At 32.1% G+C, this 25040-nt stretch overlaps 1 protein-coding gene across 1 annotated transcript; it reads left to right on the top strand.

Annotated features, from left to right (window-relative positions):
• Positions 1 to 2216: 2216 nt before the first annotated feature.
• On the top strand, positions 2217 to 24869 carry LOC144842370 (uncharacterized). Its single transcript, XM_078698822.1, has 6 exons — positions 2217 to 2369; positions 4564 to 4662; positions 14015 to 14113; positions 21144 to 21239; positions 23129 to 23245; positions 24713 to 24869. Exons 1-6 carry the CDS (start codon positions 2217 to 2219, stop codon positions 24821 to 24823), a joined length of 675 nt encoding a protein of 224 aa, XP_078554948.1. The 3' UTR covers positions 24824 to 24869.
• The last annotated feature ends 171 nt before the right edge of the window (positions 24870 to 25040 follow it).

Genomic DNA, 25040 nt, shown 5'->3' with positions numbered 1-25040 from the left:
GACCACAGTATGTTAAGATAGAAGATGCGCAATCTAAAGAATGCAAAGTCAGCACAGGCGCCCCACAAAGCTGTTTATTATCCCCCATTTTATTTACACTCTATACGAGTGACTATGTATGTGAAGACCCTAAATGCTCCATCATCAAGTATGCAGATGATACTGTAATAACAGGTTTCATGTCGGACAAACCTAACGGTTACTTTGATGAAGTAAATAGATTTGCAAAATGGTGTGGTGATAAATACTTAGAGCTCAATATTAAGAAAACTAAAGAATTTAATTTTTGATTTCAGAATTAAAAAACCTCAAATTGAACAACTTATAATCGACGGAGCAGTTGTTGAAAAAGTTGACAAATATAAATATGATTGATGAGAAACTTACCTGGACAGACCAGGCTGCAACAACTGTTGCTACTATGGTAACACGTATGAATACAATAAAAATCAATTTGAACGCATAGTTAAAAGAGCTAAGAAATGCATAAATGGAGATAATAATCTGCCTAGTGTTATGGAAATGTATGATAAAAGAATGGAACAGAAAAGAATTGCAATTATGAACGATGATACTCATCCACTCCGTACATCCTTCGTGTTTAATCGTACTGGGTGTAGACTAAGAGTAATATCAAGGTTACGGACAGCACGGTACCGACTGTCATTTGTCCCACAATGTATATTTAAATAATTATAATGACTACAAACACAAATAATTGTATTTTCGAACACCTGGGAACACCTGATAGCCTTTATTCTTATCTGTACATATTTTACAGTTCTGTGTATTTTACTTTGTGTTTGAACAGTTTACTGATTTTATTCTATTTTTATATTAAGTTTCCATGAGAAAAACCAATTTCAAATTTTTCGTTGATGAACTATTTGACATTAAAGTTATCTTGTATCTTGTTTAAATCTTATGCATACCACGGGAGCAGCGTAGTGCACATGTGGAACAACGTGAACTCGACGAACTATTTGCGTACCACCTGCAAGCGGGTTAAACGTAGAAAACGAGGCCAACGTTGGTGGTCTACCTGTTTTTTTACTTACAAACACTCGCTCCGTACTCAACAAAAATTGACGAATTAGAAGCCGTTATTAAGAATAACTGTATATGCCCTGTTGATATAGCTGTTGTAACAGAAACATGGCAGTCGAATTCAATCTCGACAGATTTCTTATCAATTGATGGCTTTAATGTTTTCACTAAATTAAGAGAGGAAAAAACTGGTGGCGGAGTTGCCATCTACGTAACGGACAATATCCTTGCATGCAACGCCGATTAAAGATATTATTATTCCCAATGTTTTAGAATGTTTGTGGCTGTATGTTCGTCCTTACCGACTCCCCACGCAAGGTGTTTGCGATAGCTGTCTGTGCTGTTTATATACCTCCAAAATCTGAACATCAGCAAGTGCTAGTTGACCACATAATTGTTACTGTTGATCAGTTACCCGGAAATTGGTTTCGTCATACTGGGCGATTTTGACAGAGTTGATATCAACCCAATTTTACGTGCTCACTCTATAAAACAAGTAGCGTACCTGTGGCGCTTCCTTAGAAAAAAAATAATTTTCTCTATCAAATCAGCAAAAAATCCTTTTATCAAGACCGCCTTTCAAATTTCGAAAAGAATGATCCATCCAATTGGCATAAAGGAATCCAAATTATGAGCAATAAATTATAATCCCATCCCAACATTTCAGTCTCTGGAGTCCCCGAAAGTGACCACTTTGAAATTGCTAAGGCAATCAATCAGAGTTTTGCCTCAATTTCACATAATAGCCGCCCGATTGAACGCCATAAGCTACCAACCTACCTTCCAACCTTACATCCCCCCCAGATTCAAATCTGGGAAATGTTCACAGCCTTATTAATTAACGCCAGAAAAGCTCCCGGACCCGATGGACTTTTTGGAAAATTGATTAAAGAATTTGCATGCGAATTTAGTATCCTTTTTACTAGTATTCTTAATGCATCTCTTGCCCAAGGTTCCATTCCTCAAATGTGAAAAGACGCCACTATTACCCCTATCCCTAAATTTAAACCTGCTATTGTTTCAAATCTTCGCCCTATATCCCTCACGTCGATTCTAGCAAAAGTCTGTGAGGAGTTTGTAAATGGGTCGGTAACGATATCTCCCCCCGAATTGATCATCATCAATTTGTTAAAATTAAGGGATCTTCAACAACTCATTGTCTGGTCGAGATGTTAGATACTCTTTATAAAGGCTCTGACAAAACAAACACAGTCGGTACGTTAGTTGCGACTGACTTCATCAAGGCTTTTGATTCCGTCAATCATACGCTTGCAATCCAAAAGCTTCTTGATCTTCGTGTTCGAAATGAAATATTGTCCTGGGTAGTTGACTTTCTTACCAACAGACGCCAAAAGAGTTCGTTACCATTCCGAACTCTCTGAATGGGTAACGCTCTCTTGTGGCGTCCCTCATGGTACTAAGTTTAGACTAATTATTTTTGACGTTATAATTAACGATGCTGCCGTAAACGCCCAATCATCTGAATTTAAGTATGTTGACGATATTAGCCTTGTTGAGGTCCGTCGTGCTAGCGATCCCACTTTTGTTGATTCTGACGTTTGTGATCTAGATAACTGGGCTAGTCACAACTTTCTCAAACTCAATCTATCAAAATGTAAAGCCTTGCAAGTTTGTTTTAAAAAACTCCCTCCCGAACCTTCAAACTTAGTTAGGCCTATACTCAATTAAGTACTGTCTTTAATTACTATATGTAAACCCCGTTTGTACTGTCACACTTGTAGTAATCGAGCTGTCGCACTTTGTAATAACTTTCTGTCAAACTTTTTTAATTTGATTATTTCATAAACTTTATGAATTAATAATTATTACTGCAATTTTATTACGCGTTTCACTAATAATATTTTGCGACTTCCGAGTTTTTGCTCCCCTCCAATGTTTGTTTTGCTTTTACGGCCACGCGTAACATTTAAAGCTCTGTCTACACTATAAAATTAGTTTGACAAAAAAGTGTGATGTGCCCAAATATGGTAGTTATATGACATCATCATGTCCATTGAGCACATTACGTAAAAACGAATCAATTATATTAAAACATTATCGATTATAATATTGCGGGGGAAATTGTAAAATCAGTATATACAATATCATTATAAACGGGGTAAAAATTACATTATGCCTACATCGGGAGAACTGATTATAGCCATAATCATAGATGTATTTGAAATCAGGTAAAATTTTTCATAAAAAGCTTGTTAAAAATGTTTCAATTCGGTTTCAATAGTAATAGGATGAGATGCGATAAAATGATATGTGGTAAGGCGCCACGATACAACCATGAGAACATTCTAGTCATTTTACAGGACGTATTATTCCAAATGGAATATGACGATTGCTGAATTAATTACGCTTTAATTGCACTAATTGCCAAAACAAATTAAAACAGTTGTACTAGGCTGTTCCTGTAAAACTAACCCTCATAAGATTAATTTTAAACAAATTAATCCTAAAATTACAGACAATTGTTAATACAATATACACGCAATTCAAATTCAATTTGACTTTCATTTAAGACAAACTGTTAAAATTCATGAAAGAAATGAAATACATTGAGTCGAAAATAGATATCGGAAAAGGACAGTTACTAGAGTTCTAATAATTGTTAATACCTACTATGCAGGGTGACGTAAATAGATAAGTGCATTATTTAAAAAAAAATCTGAATGACTGTGAATTGAGTATTTGCCCGATGGCGGCTAGTTTGATGGATGAGTATGCAGTGACAATTGCTAATTTATTCTTTGTAACTTGTTTTTACATCTGACGGCATTTTCGAAGTTCAACTCAGTCCCAAGAATGGTTCTAGTGACAAGAACACATTTCTTTTCATTGTTGTGTACCACTATTTTGGAAAATGTTTGAAGTGAAATATTTTCTATTCCCAACACATGTACGGAAAGAGTACCTATTTAAGTATACAGAAAATAGTGCAATCTGTGGGTATACTTAACATAAAGAATTTCAACTAGAATGTTTACCGTTTCTCAGTAACATGTTTTATCTAACCAAGTAAAAAGAGAAAACCATATATAAATAAATTAATAAGTAGACAATTTAAATATACTGTAGTGTATAAGCATAAATCATTTTTGTTGTTGTTAATAACGAGGATTTCATTGCCGGTTTATGTGAGCTTGAAATAAACACTCGATTCTGCTACTGTCAATAGGTGGTGTCTGAAAAACTAAAGGTTAAATAAATAAAAAGAAAGAACCACCATATTTTACACAATTGGTAACAGTTTATAAAGTATAAATGCTACAGTTATTTAAGTGTTTAAACGTACTGTACCATCCAAAAGAATATCATGCAAGCAAATACGTATGTAATGCATTAATATTAATAAACTATGTTTAATTTAACAGTGTAGCATATATAAATTATATTATTTAATTGAATTAGTATTATACATGATCACAACTAATTGATTTTAGTGCAATATTAGATAGTTTGTTGTGAAGTGAAAAATACTATAACATAATGTTTGTAATATTTCAGGACGGATATACACCTTTGGGTGCTGCTGCAAGTAATGGCCACACAGATGTTTGTACTATTTTGATCAAGGCAGGTGCTAATTTGGATCTTACAAACAATGTAAGTTTTACAAACATTATTAGGGGGTGCTGTATAGTTCAGTGTGATTAAAACAATGGTTTAATTTTCAAGTTTAAACCGGCTACCGGTATTATAATATAACACCTAAATAAATTCCTGTCATTTGATTGGACGAATGTGGGTCACATGGCGTGCAATAGTACGCACTTTTAAACGATCGATTAATTGTACTTTTTTTCGTGTACGAAAAAATAAATATTTTCGCGTTTGGAAAAATAATATATTATTGTTTTATACTATTGCTTTTGAAATGCAACAGCGCCACTTATTTTCGCGGCGATTTTAATGCTATGATGACTGGTTTTTCTGGAGAGATATATGTACTAATTTAGATCAAAAAGGCATTTAAATTAGCTTTAGATCGTGTGTAAGATTTTTATTAATTAATGGGAACATCTCTACAAGATGTGGAATCGTTGGAAAAAACCATAATTAGCCTAGATAAGTTCAAATTGTCTGTCGAAATTTTACCTTCAGCCAAGCTAGTACTAGGCCTAGGTCTAGCCCAGGCGTTTTAGCCTTGCTAGGCCTAGGATTATTTGGTCGTTTGTTGACGCTAAAGTGTGTTTATAAAATCCATATAAGTATAACATTTAATATAATATATTATTATACTTCAACACAACATGGTGCAACATAACAACAATAGTTATTTTCATATCATATTTGTATAATAACAATCATGGCCTGTATAACATAATCATGTTCGATCTGTCGGCCTCAACAATGAAAACAGGAAACAACTCTTTTACATACATAATTTATATTACAGAAATCAATCATGCAAATTGATTTTTATACGCCTCTTTTTTAAAAAATATTTAAATTTTAAAAAATATTCCAATTTACGACCGACGCATTAACGTCAGAAGTCATCAGCAACATTATTTAAAGAAAAGCTTCCGCCGGTTGATCTGATAGTTTTGATAGAAACAGACATTAAGCTATACAGGGAAACCATCGCTAGTAACCCTTTGTTTGTATTTTTTAAATAGTATCCACGAATAGGCCTTTTGATACGATGAAACCAAGTAAAGCGAGAAAAAAATAAATAACTAATATAAATATACTGTATAAGCTTATGTTTTTTATTAACGATTCCATTGCCCGTTTATGTGAGCTTAGCATTAAAAGAAAATTTCGCGATTGCAGAGTGAGACTGAGAAACAAAATCGGCTAAACAGTTATTTGAAATAGGCATAATTAACCTCATACATTATAATTTAAATGCAAAAAACTCACAGTAAGTCTTCCTACAATTGTTTATTTAAGATTCCTGATAATCGGTATGTAATCAGTTGATTTGCGAAACAGTTTTTGTCAAATCCGAAACACTATAATGTGTGACTGATGAGCTTTAATTGATTTAAATATTAGTATAGTTCAGACGTTAACGAAATGAGGTTATCCGTGTATTTTTTTTTCATTATGTACTTTTTATATTATAGTATTATTTGTTTTTACTATATAACTATCAGCCCGATAGATAACATATCTGATGACGCAATGTATAGTTTAACATTCATTTTACATATTATCGTAAACATAATCACGGGGAAGGTGTTGCTGTATCATGTACGTAAATAGCAGCATACTGAAAACAGCAGTTACATAAAGAAATTGGTATATATACTAAGCAAGTACATTGTCATTTCCTGACATGTTTATTTGTAGAATATAGTTGTTTTATGATTGCGTTAGTGTCATAGGCGATTTAACCGTGCATATACCAGGGCACATTGCCATGCCCAAAAGCTAAGTAAAGTGGTTGACATACCTACTAGAGAAGAGGCTATACTTGACGTAATTATTACAAATCTGAAACAATAATACTTATAACTAGTGTCACTCTGACTGAATATACTGTTACTTCGTCATCCAAATATTTTTTAAAAGAAGACAAACAATAACAAGTGAATTCGCCGACCCATGACTCCTCTTGCCATTCAACAAATTGTTGAGTGGATTTACATCGCATCCTTTGGATGAGGTTTTCAATGTAACTAACATTGATTAGAAGGCAAGCATTATTATACGGATTAATTATTCCAATCAGTACAATTAAAGTAAGTAAGTAAACACATGATGAATTGGAAAATTGAAGAAATTATTATTATTATTATTATTAATATTATTATTATTGAGTTACTGATCCAGTGACATCGTTGAATACACGGTTTACGCGTAATACAGCATGTTCCATCCAGGGACCAAAATGCGTACGTCGTGTACTGTGTACGTACGCTACAGCAAAAGCCTACGAATTATGTTCACGATCTAGGTTGTGTTTAGATTAAATGTACTACTTGTATGACATTTTGTACCGTGGGGTACATAAAATACACGTTTCATTGCAGGCCTACTGGATAGGCCTACAGTAAAACAAAACATGCCATTTTCGTTTTTATCCAACATTTTTGTTGCGTTGTTACGCCTGTCACGCATGCCATCGGACCTTGATGATTTGCAATGTTTTTTAAAAATAACAAGTGGGTGTTTTTTAAAACATGTAATTCTCTCGTATTGTCGGCTTTTGTAACTGATTTTAAATTCCATCTTCTCTTTAAATTATATAGAAAAATGTATTATTATAGGATACTAAAATAAGCTCTTTCACTGTGTATAAATTACATAAAAATATTAATACCACCAAAATTACGAGTGAGAATCAATAATATCATAAGGCATTTAATGAAAATACAGACCGTCTTAAAATTACGTGACATGTTTCGATAAATCTATTCTCATGATAATTATTGACTCATTTAAACGCAACTGTGTAGTACGTATACAAATACTCTAGGCTTTGATTACAGTTCTGATGAGAATATATTTATCGAAACATGTCACGTAATGTTAAGACGGTCTTTATTTTATAATTATAAAGAAATGATGTTGTATCTTCTGTAAAAGTGTTTCCTTTCAAGTTCTCTATACAAATGAGAAATGGTTTAAATAAAAGTAGTACTGTAATACAGCCTGTTCAAGGCACGTACGTATTACCCGTACATAAACATCAAAACAATCATGTTTCAAACAAATATAAAGTAAAATACTCAAATCAATCTTAAAAAGTACTCTAGGCTTTGATTACAGTTCTGATGATAAGAATATATTTATCGAAACATTTCACGTAATTTTAAGACGGCCTGCATTTTAATTAAATGCCTTATTGATTCTCACTCATAAACCGGCACGTGTGCAGCAGAGGTGCCGTCCCCATAATGTCTGAGGAAAAGTATTATTAGGCTTACTAATATTGTAGAATTTATTTTATCAAACTAATTTCTAGTAACCAATAGTAAAACGTCTAATTCACGAACTCATTTTCATTGCGGTTCACGCGTCGATATCTGCGACCAAAATCTGAATCCTTGCTAGTGATTGGACGCACTTGTCTTTTGTACGAAACATTTATACAGTAACTCTATATTTGGAAGTTGGCTCAACTTACGCGTCGACATCCGGGGGCCATGCTATACACATCCATGGACTAAAATGCGTAGTCACGAGATGCTCCGTGCATGACGATTGGTGTGTACTGCATGATAAATGTGAACGACGATTGGTGTGTACTGCATGACCATTGGTGTGTACTGTATGACCATTGGTGTGTACTGCATGACGATTGGTGTGTACTGCATGACCATTGTGAACTGAAGGCAGAGGAGGCGTTCCATAGTGTTTGGCTTGTTTGTATCTACAACAGGTAATTGAATGTGGTAAAATCAATTTTCAGAAAAGATGGAAAACATATAGTAAGCACATTTGAAAGAACTATTAATTGGGAGAAACGAATTACATAAACCATTGTATTTCAATTGGTATATTTGTGTTCAGAGAATCGAACACATAATGTGATTTTATTATTCTATACTTTCTTTGATAACACAGCGGCACTATATTATATTTTAGTAAAACTGATAATTTCCAGTTTGATTTCCGATAAAGCTCAATCGTATTCCAGTGAATTCAGAACAAGATATACGAGATACAATGATCACAATTGTAAAACACATCATTATGCACATGATATTACAGAATTATAATTTATTGAAAGTTGAAAACGTTGAATTTAAAATGGAAAGAATTATGACTATGTATAAGCCTGGGCAAAAAGATGAGTTTTTAATAATTGTTTTAACGAATCTAAGTTATACACGTATAAACTAATAATAACAATATTTTATAGACCGTGCGGTGCCGAACCGGAAGCCAATGTAATTCTTTAAGAGTATCTGTAATATGCGAATAATTATTAATTATAATAAATAATAATTAATTATAATAATACCCTGACACAGAATACCATATATTATATGTGGAATGCACAGTATGTGTGTAATACAACATTTACAATTGTTGAATAATTGTTCTTGAAAATGATATAGATATACCAGTCATTACCGTACTGAATCGTTGTTAAGTCAGGATGATCCTCTGTTGTTATAGGCTAAAGTAAATTTCTCTACTGTAGGCGATGTGATAAACACGGAGGTATCGATATTATTTTCAAAAGTCAAATTAATGTTTTTATATCTCCAACGGGTAACGTAAACTACTTTTGAGGATTCTTGTGTAACTGAATGTCAAAATGTATTCGCATATGAATAGAATGGCTTCAAGACCTCTCAGTTTCTTGAGGAATTTGATGATTTGCCTTGAAAATCATACTTCTCGGTAAAAATGTGATACATACCTTTCATCAATCTGTAAGAATGGTTTGCAGCAATTCGGGACTAGTCATCATTAATTAGGTCACATCCTTGATCACTTGATCTGTCGTCCGGATGATCATATAATAATTGATTGCCATGTGCTACCCAATACGTATGGATCCGACAATCATTTGATCCATTGTTGTATGGACCATTGAAACCCCCAGCCAGAGCGAAAGATCGTTAATAATTACAGAAGTTTAAAATAATTGATCTGAGTCAGATTTGAAAAAAAACAAGGCCATATTCATGGCTGCTGTCGCGTGCTCAAGTTAGTGTTTACCGACCAACCGACCGACATAGTGAGCTGTAGAGTCGCGTTACACGCACGCGACTAAAAACACTTCTTTTGCATACGTCGAAGAACTGTTAATGCCTACAACACAGTTACGTCAAGGGTTTTGAATACGCATTTTTGCCCTCAAAAGATGCGTTCGCGAAACATAGCAAACATTTATAGTGGTTTAATGATGAGATTTAGGAAGCTCGAAGAGAACAGCGTTGATTGGAAAGAGCGGCGGACATCGAAGGAAGATAATATAGCCATCAGAAAAAATGTGGTAATCAGAACAAAGTAGTTAATAAAATATTAGTATTCTTGATAATAAAGTAAAACATTTTTTGTATTAATTGATTAGTTTCTGAATTCTAAACCGTACAGTTAACATTGAATAACAAAGCCTGACCGCTACTTGCCACTAGTTCGAATAGAATGTGTGATCAGTGTGCTAATTTGTTCATTTATTTTCATTCATTTCATTTTTCTCATTTTTAATTTTGAATCAAAATACGAGTAACCCGAGAAAAAAATCTAAGTTGAACTCTGTTAGAAGAATGTTTATCATTACGTCAAAATTCCAAATGCACTACATTATATGATTCTGTACGTTTTTAGGTGTTTTTTTAAAACGCTCTCAATTACAAATGTTACATACTATTATGTGCACACATACATTAGTTTGGTTTGCGGTACACTATGTGTTTACTAATAAACAACGACAAATCATTTTCAACTCATTACAGTATTGTCTCTATCAAAGCAGGTGAAACACTCGAAATAATGACCACATTTTATAACGTCAAATCACGTACAGTATGAAATACGGTACCCACTCTGAAGATGAGATTGTAAATAAATCACTAGGCTATCAAAAGAGCTCAACATTTTTACTTTTTGCGTATAGACTCATTTTCTCATTTTTCCAGCATTTTTTTATAGTTTACCAGGACCCTATGTAAGGACAAGTTGGAACTCAAACATATTGTTAATTATGCTTCACGTATACTTAGAATTGAGCAGATCTCAATTTAAATAATTGCAGATTTTACTAAGAAAACACATTCAATTGTGCAAAGACCAACACATCCCATGCACAACTGTTCAAGAAAGAGGTCCATAACCTCTCGTAATAGGGTTTACTATCTGCCTTTATAGCACTGAATGTTAGCGTGTGTCGTGTTTTTATTTTATTGTTTTTTGCCGTACAGAGCAGCACTATTGATTTGATGCAAATGATACAATAAAAGGATATGAATCAAAATATCCATTGATTTGGTAAAACATTTATTTTAAAAACGTAATCCCTCCCAGTAATGGAAAACAGAAACCACTAGTAAGAATTTAGCAGTCAAAATTTGGAGCCTGGATACGTATTCAGTCGTAACTGCCTGTTGAAACGGAAACACCACTGTATTATAATTTACATTCAGACTACTTAGCACTACCGGATGAAGTGTTTACATTTCAGGCAAAGAAACATACAAAAATGAATATTATACAAGCAAAATAAATGTATACGTAACAATACATCATCTTAAGAGCAGTTGTCTATAAATATCGACCTTTAGGTGGCCAAGTCAAAAATAGATTTTCTTTAAAATTTGCACAATGAAAGAGGTTTGGTTGAAACATGCACAGATAAAATTATTTTTGATATCTGTATCTTGTTGCCATAGTAACGGCCATTAACAAAATTACAGCATTTTCTTGTTGATTTCAATAACTCTTACACGGATTGTTGAAATTTAATTTTTAACACAAGATGATGAAAGACTTATAAACAAACTGAAACCAAAAAATTGTAATGTACCGTACCATTTATTTTCAATAGGGGTGTTTTTACTTGTGGTAAAAAATCCAATTTTGGCCAAAGTTTTGAGCTTCACAACGTCTATGGTAACACTTAAATTGCGTTGTTCTTGATTATGCCTATAATATGTATTCTATGGACCTTGTGTGAATGGATAAAAGGCAAACAAATTTGGAGAATACTTTTTTTGTTATACTGATGTCACAAAATTAGTATTTTTCTGATTTCAGGATAATGTTATTTCTAAAGTAATGGCATAAATTGATCAAACCCTACCCAAAATTGTTTAATAATCTATAACTCAGTGTTTTGTGTTCGTACATATTCATAGCTATAAACATGTGTATTACGATGCTTAAATGAATTAGAGTATTAGAATAAAATCCCACTTTAGGGATGAGAATATTCAATGTTAACATCAATTTTTGTGTTTACTGGATATAGCTAGGCATACATAAAGATACCAAAACGTACGTAGTGTAGACCTCTCATATCCCATGTACTGTATTTTGTCGCTTGTAACCCGTTTTCCCTCCATTACTTCAATGCTCACACTTGTGGCCATGTCAAGAACTTAATCAGATGTTTTTGTTAATCTTCATCTGGCCAACCGAATAGACCACCTCAATAGTCTAGTGTGCAAGGCTATCAAACAATTTGATAGCCTTGGTCTGTGTCCCTTCTATGTGACGTTTTCCTTGAAGTTGTCTTTTCTATAAATATATTGAGTTGGATGGAACAACTCGGTCACCTGATACTTCATCGAAGTGAAAATCTAAATTCTTGAACTATGATTTAATCGGATACTATAAAGGATATTACGTTTATATATACAGTCCCTTTCCTTTTTATGCAAACAAGGCCAACAGCCATAAGTCGCGTGCTCTCAGAAAAAAATGAACTTTCAAAAAGTAATGTACTTTAAAACTTTTCTGTACATCAAAACAGTTCAAAAAGTACAGAAAAGCGATAAAACGCATAGTGATACTGGACCGACAGACTGACATAGTGAACTATAGAGTCGTGTCCACGCGACTAAAAATAAAGAATACTAAAATCAAACATTAAAGTCATTTTGTAGTTTTAATCAGGTTATTTAAAAAATAATATGTAGCTTATAAAAAATAAAAAAACAGTAGGCCTAAATCAAATACAAACTCATTGAGTTTCAGACAGTGTGCTTCCAGTTTACTACTCTTTTTTTAAAATTATGATTTTATTATGTTAAATAATTTTTCGTTTCCATCAATTTTTTGTCAAAGTGAATAACTATTGTAACAGTGAAATGGCTTATTCAATAATTTAATGTGGGGAGGAGGGGGGTCATTTAAGCCTTTGACCTTTAACCCAGTGTCTCCAGAAGAAAGCAGATTAAATGTTATTTTAAAGGTTTAATGCCACATTTATATTTGTACCTAATACATTCATATTCAAAATACTCAAGTTTAAGATATAAAATAATTGTATATAGTGTAATAAATTGACCTTTGACCTAGACTCCAAAGGCAAAATTAAATTAGTTACTCTAAATTTTAAGGATATTTGTATGTGTTTAAAACATTCTTTAAAAAAAACGTAGTAGCTATAGAGATAATTAGGGAACAGTTTTCAAATGGCAGCCATTTTGAATTTATGAAAAATAAGTAATTACTAATAAACAACACAGGGTTAATTTTAGATACTAATATCTATATAGGTCTATATTTTAGTATGTTTTAACAACAACAAAAAAAAAAACATTTTGGACTGAAAAATCTATACCCCCTATTTCTATATTACAAATAACATGAGCGAATGCAAATTTTAACAATTTATCTAGAAACACTACACAGAAATTACATAATTCCCCACGATAATGGAAACAGCAAGAGCAATTCAACCAACCATGCCTGCACCATGGTTGCTTTTGAAGTGTTACCATCGGAGTTATAACTCTTTCAAAAACATAAAAAATGCCCATGTATGAAATTCCTGAAAACACCCCTAAGAAAAATAATGGTATCTCCTAAATTCAATAATTGATTTACCTACTGTAAATGTTTGTTTTACATTAGAGCAAGATTGGTACAAAAAAAGATATCACAAAAACAATTCACAAATTCTTTTTCGTCCATATCGTCCATATCTAAATAAGAGCAAAATTCACATGCCAAAATGGTAAAATGTGCGTTTTTTTTGTTGGGGGGGGGGGGGGGGGAGGCTTGAGGTGGGGAGAAATCACACACCTGTTTCCATGGTAACAATTACATTTTTTCAAATATATTTCAGTTTTGTTATATTTACCGAAAGTGTAATTAATTACTAAATATGAAGAAAATCCATTTTTTGGCATTTGGCCACTTTTTAATGAAATAGGTTGATATTTGTAGTCTACCGCTCTTAAAAAGCTTTATTTAATTTAACAATGTAGCATTATTTAAATCCATAAAGTTATTTTTAATTGATCATATCGAATTGAATTCAGTACGATATTAAATATTGTAGAGTGAAAAATACTATAACATAATGTTTGTAATATTTCAGGATGGAAGGTCACCTTTACATTTGGCTGCATATAACGGCCACACAGATACTTGCACTATTTTACTCAAGGCAGGTGCTAATTTGGATCTTGCAGACAATGTAAGTTTAACAAACATTAATTATAGGGATGCTATATAATTCAGTGTGATTTAAAAAAAGTGTTTAATTTTATAATTTAAATGGGTGCCGGTAATAACATACCTAAATGAACCAACTCAAATTGCGGGTCATATTATAGATCACAAAGGCCTACTTTGTAGCGAGAATGACTGTATTGTAGAGAACTGCACGTACCCCTCACTTGGCTTGAAACACCACATTCACCATCAAGGTTAATCTTGGCATTAGGAAGTCAGATCAAGCAAAGATAGTTAATATGTCGCGGTCATTTAAAGCCCTGGTCCTGGATAATTTCAAGCAAGATCTCACTAAAGAACTCAATACTCAAGCATGGAGCTATAACTAATTTTATAGCTCCATGACTCAAGCAAGGACATAAAATAACGGTCGATTCCTGATAAGTACTATCTTGAAAAAACACATCGCATCTAATTACTCTGTAAACCCCGTTTGTACTGCCGCACTTTGTAATAATCGTCACACTTTGTAGTAATTGAGCTGTCGCACTTTGCAATAATAGTCCGGTCAAACTACGGTTTGACCTAGACAAAATTTCAACAGAATTTATTTTTGTTGTAGGTACTTCCTAAGACCAATCTGAACAACATATAAAAAATGGAGAAAAAAGCGAGATGAAGACAAAAATTACATATAACTAAAATGGCTGTTTTCTCTCAATTTTACCCAAACATCATTATTAAAGCATCCGATTTTGGCAATTATGTGTTCAACCACAGTCATTAGAACATATTATTTTGCAAGAAACTATCATTGGAGAAATTAAAAATTAATTGTTCAACTTTTAAAAATTCAAGATGGTAAATATAGTTCAAAATGGCTGCCATTTTTCTCAAAGTTTGAGAAAGATGTATAGTTCTTAAACCTGATTTATTAGAAAAAAATGCATTTCAGTGAAACCTTATAATCTGACCAGCTTTATGTATGAACTAGTTAGGCATACCAAAAATAATATACTACATTTATATAGCGCCATTTTCATGAAAAAACATGCTCAAAGGAGCTTTACATAGATACATAAAAAAACAGACAAAAAAATATAAAAGTATGGATACAGTTTAAAATAAATCTATTTAAAAAGGTTAAAATTTAAATTCAGGTTCATTATTAAAAATCTGGCTTATTATTACTACTGTATTTATACATTACACTTATATATTAAAACATCAAAAATACAACATTAAAAACGTATGACAAATTAAATAAAATTATAATAAGAATGTTGTCACCTTTTAAAAATACCATTATTATATAGATCGTTAAAATTTAAAATACAGTTTATAAATTTCAACATCAAAAAATACAACATTTAAAAGTACAAAAAATAGATTTCTTAAAATACCATTGTTATAAAAAAAATTAAAAGTACTATTTATACTGTATATTTACTTTCATTTTAATTTTTAAACATTATAAAGCATTACAGCATCAGAAAATAAATAAAAAATAAATAAGTTCACTGATCGTTACCATAGTGCACGTGCGTTTCCATATTTAAGTGCTCATCAAAAATAACGTCCACAATAAACATTTTTTTCCGAATAATACTTAACCCTTGATTGATGAAGTAGTCGATTAACAACAGAGCATTGGGATCGATAACATTGATGGTCTACGGTTTACTTGGTCTTACGCCATTTTCTATCATACTTACGACGAAGATGCTTAGCTTCGTGAAGCTGATCTGTGTACCAGGGAAAGTTGGGCCTTTGTACCACAATCTTTGAACATAGAGGTGCATATTTATCTACCAATGACCTTAGGCCAATGTTGTAAATTGACAATAATTCCTCAGTTGTACGGAGCTTTCTTTCTGTATACTACCTTCTTATAAGTTGGACTAGGTTTTACAATAGCAGTAGTAAAACGTACAGCAAGATCATCGCATGTCATTTCACCGTTATTGTCTGAGAGTTTTGGGTCGATGACTGAGATGTTTGATATTATATTGCTTGTATCACCAACAATTACGACATCAAGTATATGGCCATGGATATGGGTCGGTTCCCGAACAAGCTGGCATAAACCTTAGAACTCAAGCATGTTGGTAAAACGCCGTGAATTACAGTCGGTGGAGACATCCAGATGAAAATTAAGGGCTACCACAATCAAAATATCCTGAGTAATTGTTATACAAGATGAAAGAAATGTTGACCATTAAATCGCTAATATGCAGACCATTTGTAGAAGAAGGAGAAGGCCGATACACCACTACAAGACGCAAGACAATACCATTGGTTTCAACCTCACAGTCCAAGTATTCAAACTGGGCAAACTGCTTATGTTTGCTAGAATATTTTTATCTTGATAGATGTTTTACAAACTAAGGCTACTCTACCACCATGTCGATCACCAGGCCTTGGTTCCTGCTGACAATAATATCCCGGTGGGACTAATTCACCAATCAATACTTTATCATAGACGTTCCAAACCATGTCTCAGTATATGAAAAAATATCAAGATCATTAGATAAAATAGTCATTGATAGCTAACGTTTTTCTCTCAACTGACCGTACATTTAAACAGCATATGTCCACATATTTTCGTGCTTGAATGGAGTTTTCTACCCGGCATTTCACCCTAGCAAGATTGTAGTATAGAATAACCTTTAGAAGAGAATTTGGAGCTGATGGTAAATCTGCTGGGAGGGGTTAAAGATGATCCTTAGCCTGAACATATCCCCATTCTTTCGGATTCAATTTGACACCTTTGTGTTGACATTGTTGTCCAAACTACCTCTGGAGTAATTGATACGTTGGCACGATGAGTAAGCCCAAAACAGCTCCTTTGAGTTCAGGCATACTTCCAACTAAGTTTACTTTTTTTACCTATTGCACTTGCTGACTGCACTAGAAGTCTTTTGTAGATGAAAGAAAGCCTTCGACAGAGTTTGGCATGAGGCACTATGGGCAACAATGAACAAATATAACAAGAGACACAAGCGGATCCACCCCATCTAGCAGTTATGCCAAGGTCACCAATATGTAGTGGTTCAAGAATATGTTGACGAATGGTTTCATACATCAATTTACCCCAAGGCTGTCTACTTTCGCCTACACTCTTTAATATCTTTTTCGAACGCATTATGAATGATGCTCTTCCAAAACACCAGGGTACACCATTTTCGGAGGTAATGTCAGTTCCATTGTGTAGATTACATCAATATAGTAGACTGCAGTGAAGAAGAACTTGCCCTGACGATGAACCTGGACAGTAATATCTTCCAGGTGGTGTGGCATAGATATCAGTTCCGAATAAGCAAAGATCATGACCAATAGCTACAGGCCAATCTCAATCAAGATCGAAGTCACTAGGCATGAGCTTGAGACAGTGAATACGTTCATATATCTTGGTTCGACCATCAAAGAAGAGGGCTCAAGAACAGAAGTAATTGAAAGAGCACCATAACCAACCATTGCTGTCGCAGAGCTAAACATTATTTAGAGAGACAAACTGTACTCTGCACACTGGCCATCCTAATCTTCCTGTATGTATTATGAGTCATTTGACAGGCGAACTATAGTATAATGAAGAATCCATGTTCTGTAAATGAGATGATAACCAGTTACCCTTTAACATGCATATTTCAGTTGATTTGCATATTTCAGCTCCAGAATGGCGAGAGGTTGTGTGGTCGATCGCGTGTGTGTGTGTTTGTTGCATGTTTCCAATTTGTGGAATTCCATATATTCTACATATGTGAAAGTATAGAGACTAAAATGATGTCTCTACCTACTACTAGAGTAGTTATGGTGATACGTAAATCCTAAGGAAAAGCATAGTCAATGGAATTATTGACTATGGTGAAAGTTACCTTAATTCTTTGAAAATAAGGTAAAAGACGGCACTTATGGTCATTTGTTGGACAAAATGTTCCATAAGAACAATTTGGAAAAAAAAAAACTCTCTACAACTAGCGGTTGGCTTTCTATGGGTAGCTTATACCCTATATTTTAATCATTAATTTGCATATTTCAGCTAATTTGCATGTTCCAAAGGTGTGACCGAGGTATGATTTGTGGAATTCAATCCCTTCATCATATGTGAAAGTATATAGAATAAAATGAAGTTTCTACCTATATTAGTTATGGAGATATGTAAATCCTGATAAATTACCTATAATCCTTTAAAAATAAGGTCAGTAGTCAAATACAGCATTTTCGGTCATTTTTGGACAAAAAGTTCCATAAGAAAGAATATAAACATGTATATTCTGAACAATTTAGAAAAACATTAACTCTGTACAACTAGCGGTTGGCGTTCTATGGATACTCTATATTTTTACCCTTTATTTGCATATTTCAGCTAATTTGTTCCCGGCCCAAGGTGTGAACGACGTGTGATTTGTGGAATTTCATCTCCACAACATGTGTGTTCATTTAAAAAAAATAAAAGCTTTGTTTGCAATTTGTTTGACTTTAAATTCTAGAATGCCTTGACTATACTTGATATATAGAAAAATACTGTATATAGCGGCCATTTTGGTTTTATTGACATTAGCCTAATTTCTTCAACTACATTTGTTCTCCATTTAGGTTTTTAGAGATATTTACCACAAAAATAAATTATGTTGTAATTTTTTAGGTATACCAATTAATGTTGCTACATGACCGGACTATAACTGTCTGTCACACTAAGTTTTAAACAGTCTGAGCATAGAAGGAAATGCATCGACGGTGACATCAAACCCATTTCCAAATACTAAAGCACTGCTATGGATGTCCATTTTGAAAAATACCCGCATTTCCTCCTACGATAATTGTTTTTAGTAGCTGAAAACCGTTCGAACAGCTCGAGTGCAGCATCATAATGTTGAAGACAGGCCGATTTTCTTTAAAAAATACTATTTTGATATATTTAATATACGTTTATACAAATGTATTGATTTGCGATGAATGGAACATTCCAATCTGTAAATAGATGGCGCATTATTTCGACAAACGCTTAGTCAGGTGTTGTAAACAAAACAGTAAACTCTAATCAACAATAAGAATGGCTTTCGGATAATTTTAGATCGACGACCGATACATGAAGATTCATCAAACTGGGGTAGGCTTATAAGAACTAAACTAGGTTATTTTTTCCGGCTATAGCTCACGTTTTTGGTCACCATCCAACCAGAAATTAGGCCTACTGATGTGTGCATGGTTACATAAACAAGAATACAAAAACTCAAAACCAAAACTCATGATATTATTTTTTTGCTCACAAAAGTGAATTCAGAACATCAATCATATATTTCTGAATAAAACTGAAAAAAATATTTGTTTAAATATATTGCTTAAACATTCCTTAAAAAATGTTATAAATACTGGGATTTACTTTTATACGGCATCTGAATGTATACATACACCTTAATCTGTATACCTTATCCAAAATGAATACAGTGTTTAAACAGCGAATAATACTAGGCCTTAATTGTAGATTCATTCCATAACATAGTTTCATTCCATAAAAACTTATACAATAGTAACAAAACATTATCATATAACCATCACTTTTTCAATAATATTTCTCTGCTCGAATGCTGGATTGTACGAAAGCACATTAATGCCATTTTAAGTATATGTTTTTCGAACGTAATATCCGTTCTAACGAATTAGTAATTCGTTTGAACGGATTAATAATCTGTTCAAACGAATTAGTAATCCGTTCAAACGAATTGAAACATATACAACAAGTGCCATTTAAAGTATAAATATGTTTAAACAGATTAATAATCTGTTCAAACGGATTAGTAATCTGTTTGAACGAACTAGTAATTCGTTCAAACGAATTACTAATTCGTTTAAATAGATTAGTAACTTGTTTAAACAAATTAAACAAATTACTAATTTGTTTAAACGGATTACTAATTCGTTTGAACGAATTAGTAATTCGTTTGAACAAATTAGTAATCCGTTTAAACAAATTACTATATCCGTTTGAACGGATTCCTAATTCGTTTGAACAGACTATTAATCTGTTTAAACAAATTAGTAATTCGTTTGAACGGATTAGTAATCCGTTCAAACGAATTACAACATATACTTTAAATAGCACTTGTTGTATATGTTGCAATTCGTTTGAACGGATTACTAATTCGTTTGAACAGATTATTAATCCGTTCAAACAAATTATTAATTCGTTAGAACGGATTACGTTCGAAAAACATATACTTAAAATGGCATTAATGGGCTTTCGTAGGATTGTCATGAGTTTTTTATATTAAATATTGTTATAATGTGTCCTATTAATAATGTATTGTTTGTTTAAGGTCTTTTACCAAACTGACTTTTAATGTGAAATCGAGTTAAATGTATTCAGAGTGAGATCTGACAATGTAAATTATCTTAATTAAAATAATTTACATTAAAAACTTTCAATAGTATTTATATTATATTTTATTAATGTTAATTGCTGTTCAAACACAAATGCACAGATACAAACACAAACAAATACAAACACAGTCTACCAAATCATGGAGATATAAAGCTCAATGAGACTAAAAACTGTTAACTTATGATGTACACAGCCTATTTAATACTTTGTTGAAATGCCATTATTTTATCATTTCAATCATTGATTCATTTAGAGAAATTTATAAAACTTCATCAGAAGTTTTAGAATGGTCATATCAGTTGTATTTTGATTATTTATACTACTATATAACACTATATTTTCTCATTTTTTAGTAAAACAGTACCAACATGTATAGATAGTATTGTAGCAATTATAACACTATGTTTGCATAGGAAAAAACAATAAAAATATGGATATTTGTTTTTGAAAGAATATGTACGGTAATATGAAATCACTAGATCAGTGTGTATCTTCACTGTGTAAACTTTTATTTATGAAGAGTTAAAATCATGACTGAATTAAATGATTTAAAAAGATATATGAAAAGTTAGTATTAATGTGCTTAAACAAATTAAACACATTAATAACCATGCCTCCTTATTGCTAAGAAGTTTGTAATATTGTATGAGATATTATATTCTATTTTTAGGATGGAAATACACCACTCTTGTTAGCTGCTGGGTCAGGTCAAACTGCATGCTGCATAGCATTAGCCCAACATGCTGATTTATATCGCATAAACAAAGTAAGTTGTAAATAATTATTTCATAATTTCAAGAATAGAATAGTACTTTTTTTGTCCTCCTAAATCATGAACAATTTCAGATTTATAAAATTAGACTTTATATTAGCAGTTTTAATTAAGTTATTCAAGTCCATAGAAAATAAAAATGAACACAACTAATGATTTCTCATATAAAAAGATACAGTTAAATTTAACTATTAATGCGACATTCATTAAAATGGCATATTCACAATAATCCCTGTTTTCAGGGGACAATAATATTTTTAAGGTAATTGATTTTTTTTTTCAAATACAGCAAAAAGTTGGTGGATAGTATTTATATAACTATCCAAGTAATATTAGTAATTTTGTAGTCACTTAAACATTTTTACTGGTGTGAATTATGTATGTATTATTTATATGTTGTATTATAATCATAGTGAATGCTGGTACCTCACTCTATGCAAACTCCCTATTTCTGTACCTGGCTGGTGCCAGACTATTATTATAGGTATTATTGATTCCACTGTAAATTCAACAACCTATTTATTGAATCTTAAAGCAAAAAGTATATAAAGCCATAGAGATATTGAGATAAAACCAAATGTTTTATCTTTTGATTAAAAAATATGTAATGTGACAAGAAGCTTTTATATTAGCAGCCGTTATAATGAATAACATTCTACGCTGAATCAATCATAGTATTATAACTGATCCAAGTAACCATTTTTATCGTCTGCAATTTGCAAAGTATATTGAAATTTCACTAAAGAAATATGTCCTTTAAATGAAAAGGTTTTTTCTCTCCAGATATCTCATTAAATAAATATGCTCTTTTTGTATTCAGTAAATATAATCAATCAATATAATCAATGAAATGGTAGATAAGTATTGTTCATATCATTTATAAATCATCCATGTTTCAATTTGGAAAGTTTTTACTAAAGTGTTGTATGTACAATCAAAATATAATATTATTCACAATTTATTAATAATGGCCTTATATCATAATTTTATATCAGTCGGCTCTGACAGAAAACTTAAAAAATAAACAAATAACCAATAATAAAAAAATCTTATTTTCTCTTTTTTTCAACCATATCATTTGTATTGATTTCTTGTAATATTTCTAGTTATAAATTGTATCTATAATTAAGGGCTGATCCTAAATTATGTTGCTATTAAGTATAGTGGGTGGTTGTCCTAGGAATAGTTGTCCTAACATAACACTAACAGGGTAATTTTCCTATAATGGAGTTATTGTCCTACAGTACAAGAGCGGTTGTCCTAGTGAGTAGTTGTCCAGAGGGTAGTTGTCTGGGTGTAAAAGACTTTTACTTTTATATGATGATAATTGTAACTACTATAAAGTAGCTTTGCATCAGAGAGAGCTAAGTTCGCCAGACTGTGACTGTGACCTCCTCTGATGTAATGTACTAAATTCCCATTACATTGAACGACTGAGTTCCACCTGAGAAATTCTTTGGTGGAGTCGAACCCATGACTTCAGCCTGGTATTCATAGCTCTACTGACCACTAAGTTTGTGCTGATGTCTAGGGTTAGATTCCAGTACCACCACCATTATGTTGATAATAATGTAACTACTATGAAGTAATGTTGCATCAGAGAGCCATTTTAATAATTGTTAAGATGTTTTGCAAACACTCGTGAATACATTCCCAAATAATTCTCATGTGGGACTTGAACCTATTAGTTCCTGAACTGTTGTGTATCCCAGATTATTAGGGTCCCAGAGCCTAAAAATTGTTCTATCCTTTTCATTGTCTATCATTATATATCCTCTACACTACTTTAATATGTTGGTGGTGCCATTAATTATTTTTGTTAAACTTATTTAAAATATATGCAGTACAGCTGGTGCACTTTATTTTATTTCACTTTTTACTAGAATGGAGACAATGCTATGCATCTATGTGCTCGAGCAAATATCCTGTATGAAGAACACAGGAATACTTTTGTGTTCTTCATACAGGAAGGACATATGGACATTTACAATAAAAACAAGGTTAGTTTGTTATTAAGTACTGTAATAAAATGATGTTAATAATATAGATGTTCTATTCTTTTTTTACGTTATATAATAAATAAGGTTTATTATTATCATTGACAATAATTACAGGCTACTGTTTTCTTGTCTGATCCTCGAGCAATCTATTGACCATCCACCATGTACCTGTATATTTGTTTGAATATTTGTATAAATATTAAAATGAAAATGATACTCCCAAACAAATTGTATAGTGATTAATATTTTTTTTTTTCATTACAGTATTCACATTGTATTGTTAAATTGTAAATCTAAATTGAATTGTTTATAATCACAAATAAACAGAACCATGCTTCCCTTATTGCTACTTTTCTCATATTTTACTAAACTGTAAACTGAAGTATTATACATAATTAAATACATATAATAAATAATGAGAGTACATTAAGTATTTGTTCTATATTTCTTTAAATTTTAGTTGTTGACATATCATTTGATATTAAATTTATCCTCTCAGTTGCTCATTAATACATATTAACAAAATCCTAATTTATTTCAGCTGGATGTACCCTGTCCAAAAAGGTTCCTTTTGAACTATTTGTAAGCATTGGATTTAAAGCAAAATGATTTTTGTGGTCAAATTGTTCAGTTAATCTAATCAACAAATGTTTTAGACAATTTGAGAATGCTTAGAATGAACACTTTTATTCCCTCTGTCTAGGAGGTTACGTTTTCGTCCCTGTATGTTTGTTGTTTGTTTGCTTGTTGGTTTTGTTTGTTTGTCAATTCAACTGTCGTCTGAGGATTTGTTTAATGCTTTTCTACTGTAACTAATATTGAGATAATAAAAATGTAATAAATATTGAGAGATAGATAATCAGAACTTAGTGTTAAAGGCCTGCTACATCTAATTCTTATTTTCTTTTTTTTTTGTAATTAAGTCAGATTTGGTCAAAGCCCAATAGCTCAGTAATCAAATTTCAGGAATGTCATTAATTGTTTTACTTCATTATAGTTAATTTTTTAAAAATGTATGGAAATACTTTGCAATACTAATGTTCTTGACCCGGAATGTTGACAGAGTTCTAGTTTAAAGGGAAGGCGGTCATAACTCGCACAAAAAAAATTATTCTTTAAAAAAGTGGTCCTCAGTGGGATTCGAATTAGGCATTCAACCATGGAAAGTTAGATGCATACTTATTTATTACATCAAATGCACATTCACGTACTTTGCAGTGCAATTAAGCTATGACACAAAATGTAATGTAGGTAGAGGTAGGTACAGTAAGCCCTCACCAGGTTTGCCATGGTTTTAATAGCAAGATAAAAATTAGATTTATATGCTGGAGAAAAATGAAAAGGGGGTTATGGTCTTGCAAATTATGTGACATTTTCAGCACACTTTTGTAATATGTTTAGGACTGCTTAGTATAATATATTTTGTAATCACATAATAACATGATATTTATAACCTTTTATTGTTAGGAGGGAAAGTCTGCCTTGGATTGCTATAATGAAAACAGTTGTGGTAAATATGATAAAGATCAGAAAAAAGAAATCATTAACATTCTGAAAGGTAAGTACTATGAAACTTAAAACAAAGCTTGGAAAGGTAATAATGAACAAAATAAATATTGTGATTGCTTGTTAAAAAAATAGAAGTAATTAAATCTTAATATGATCATGGATTCTTTTATCAAGTAGTAGGCCTAATTGTCAGTCCTATTATAAGATACAATTCAACTGTCTTTTGTAAATTTGTTTTTGTTTTGTTTTTTACTATACCCCTTAATCAAATATTTACATCTTAGAT

Source organism: Antedon bifida, chromosome 5, assembly GCF_963402885.1.
Source record: "Antedon bifida chromosome 5, ecAntBifi1.1, whole genome shotgun sequence".
Lineage (NCBI taxonomy): Eukaryota > Metazoa > Echinodermata > Crinoidea > Comatulida > Antedonidae > Antedon > Antedon bifida.
This window is presented reverse-complemented; position numbering and strand designations above follow the sequence as displayed.

Bases quoted from the DNA above. Each gene is read 5' to 3' on its own strand.
- LOC144842370 (XM_078698822.1), top strand. From the start codon at position 2,217: ATGTTAGATACTCTTTATAAAGGCTCTGACAAAACAAACACAGTCGGT. The intron at 4,663-14,014 runs GTAAGTTTTACA...GTAATATTTCAG, and splicing joins ATTTGGATCTTACAAACAAT to GATGGAAGGTCACCTTTACA. The intron at 14,114-21,143 runs GTAAGTTTAACA...TTCTATTTTTAG, and splicing joins ATTTGGATCTTGCAGACAAT to GATGGAAATACACCACTCTT.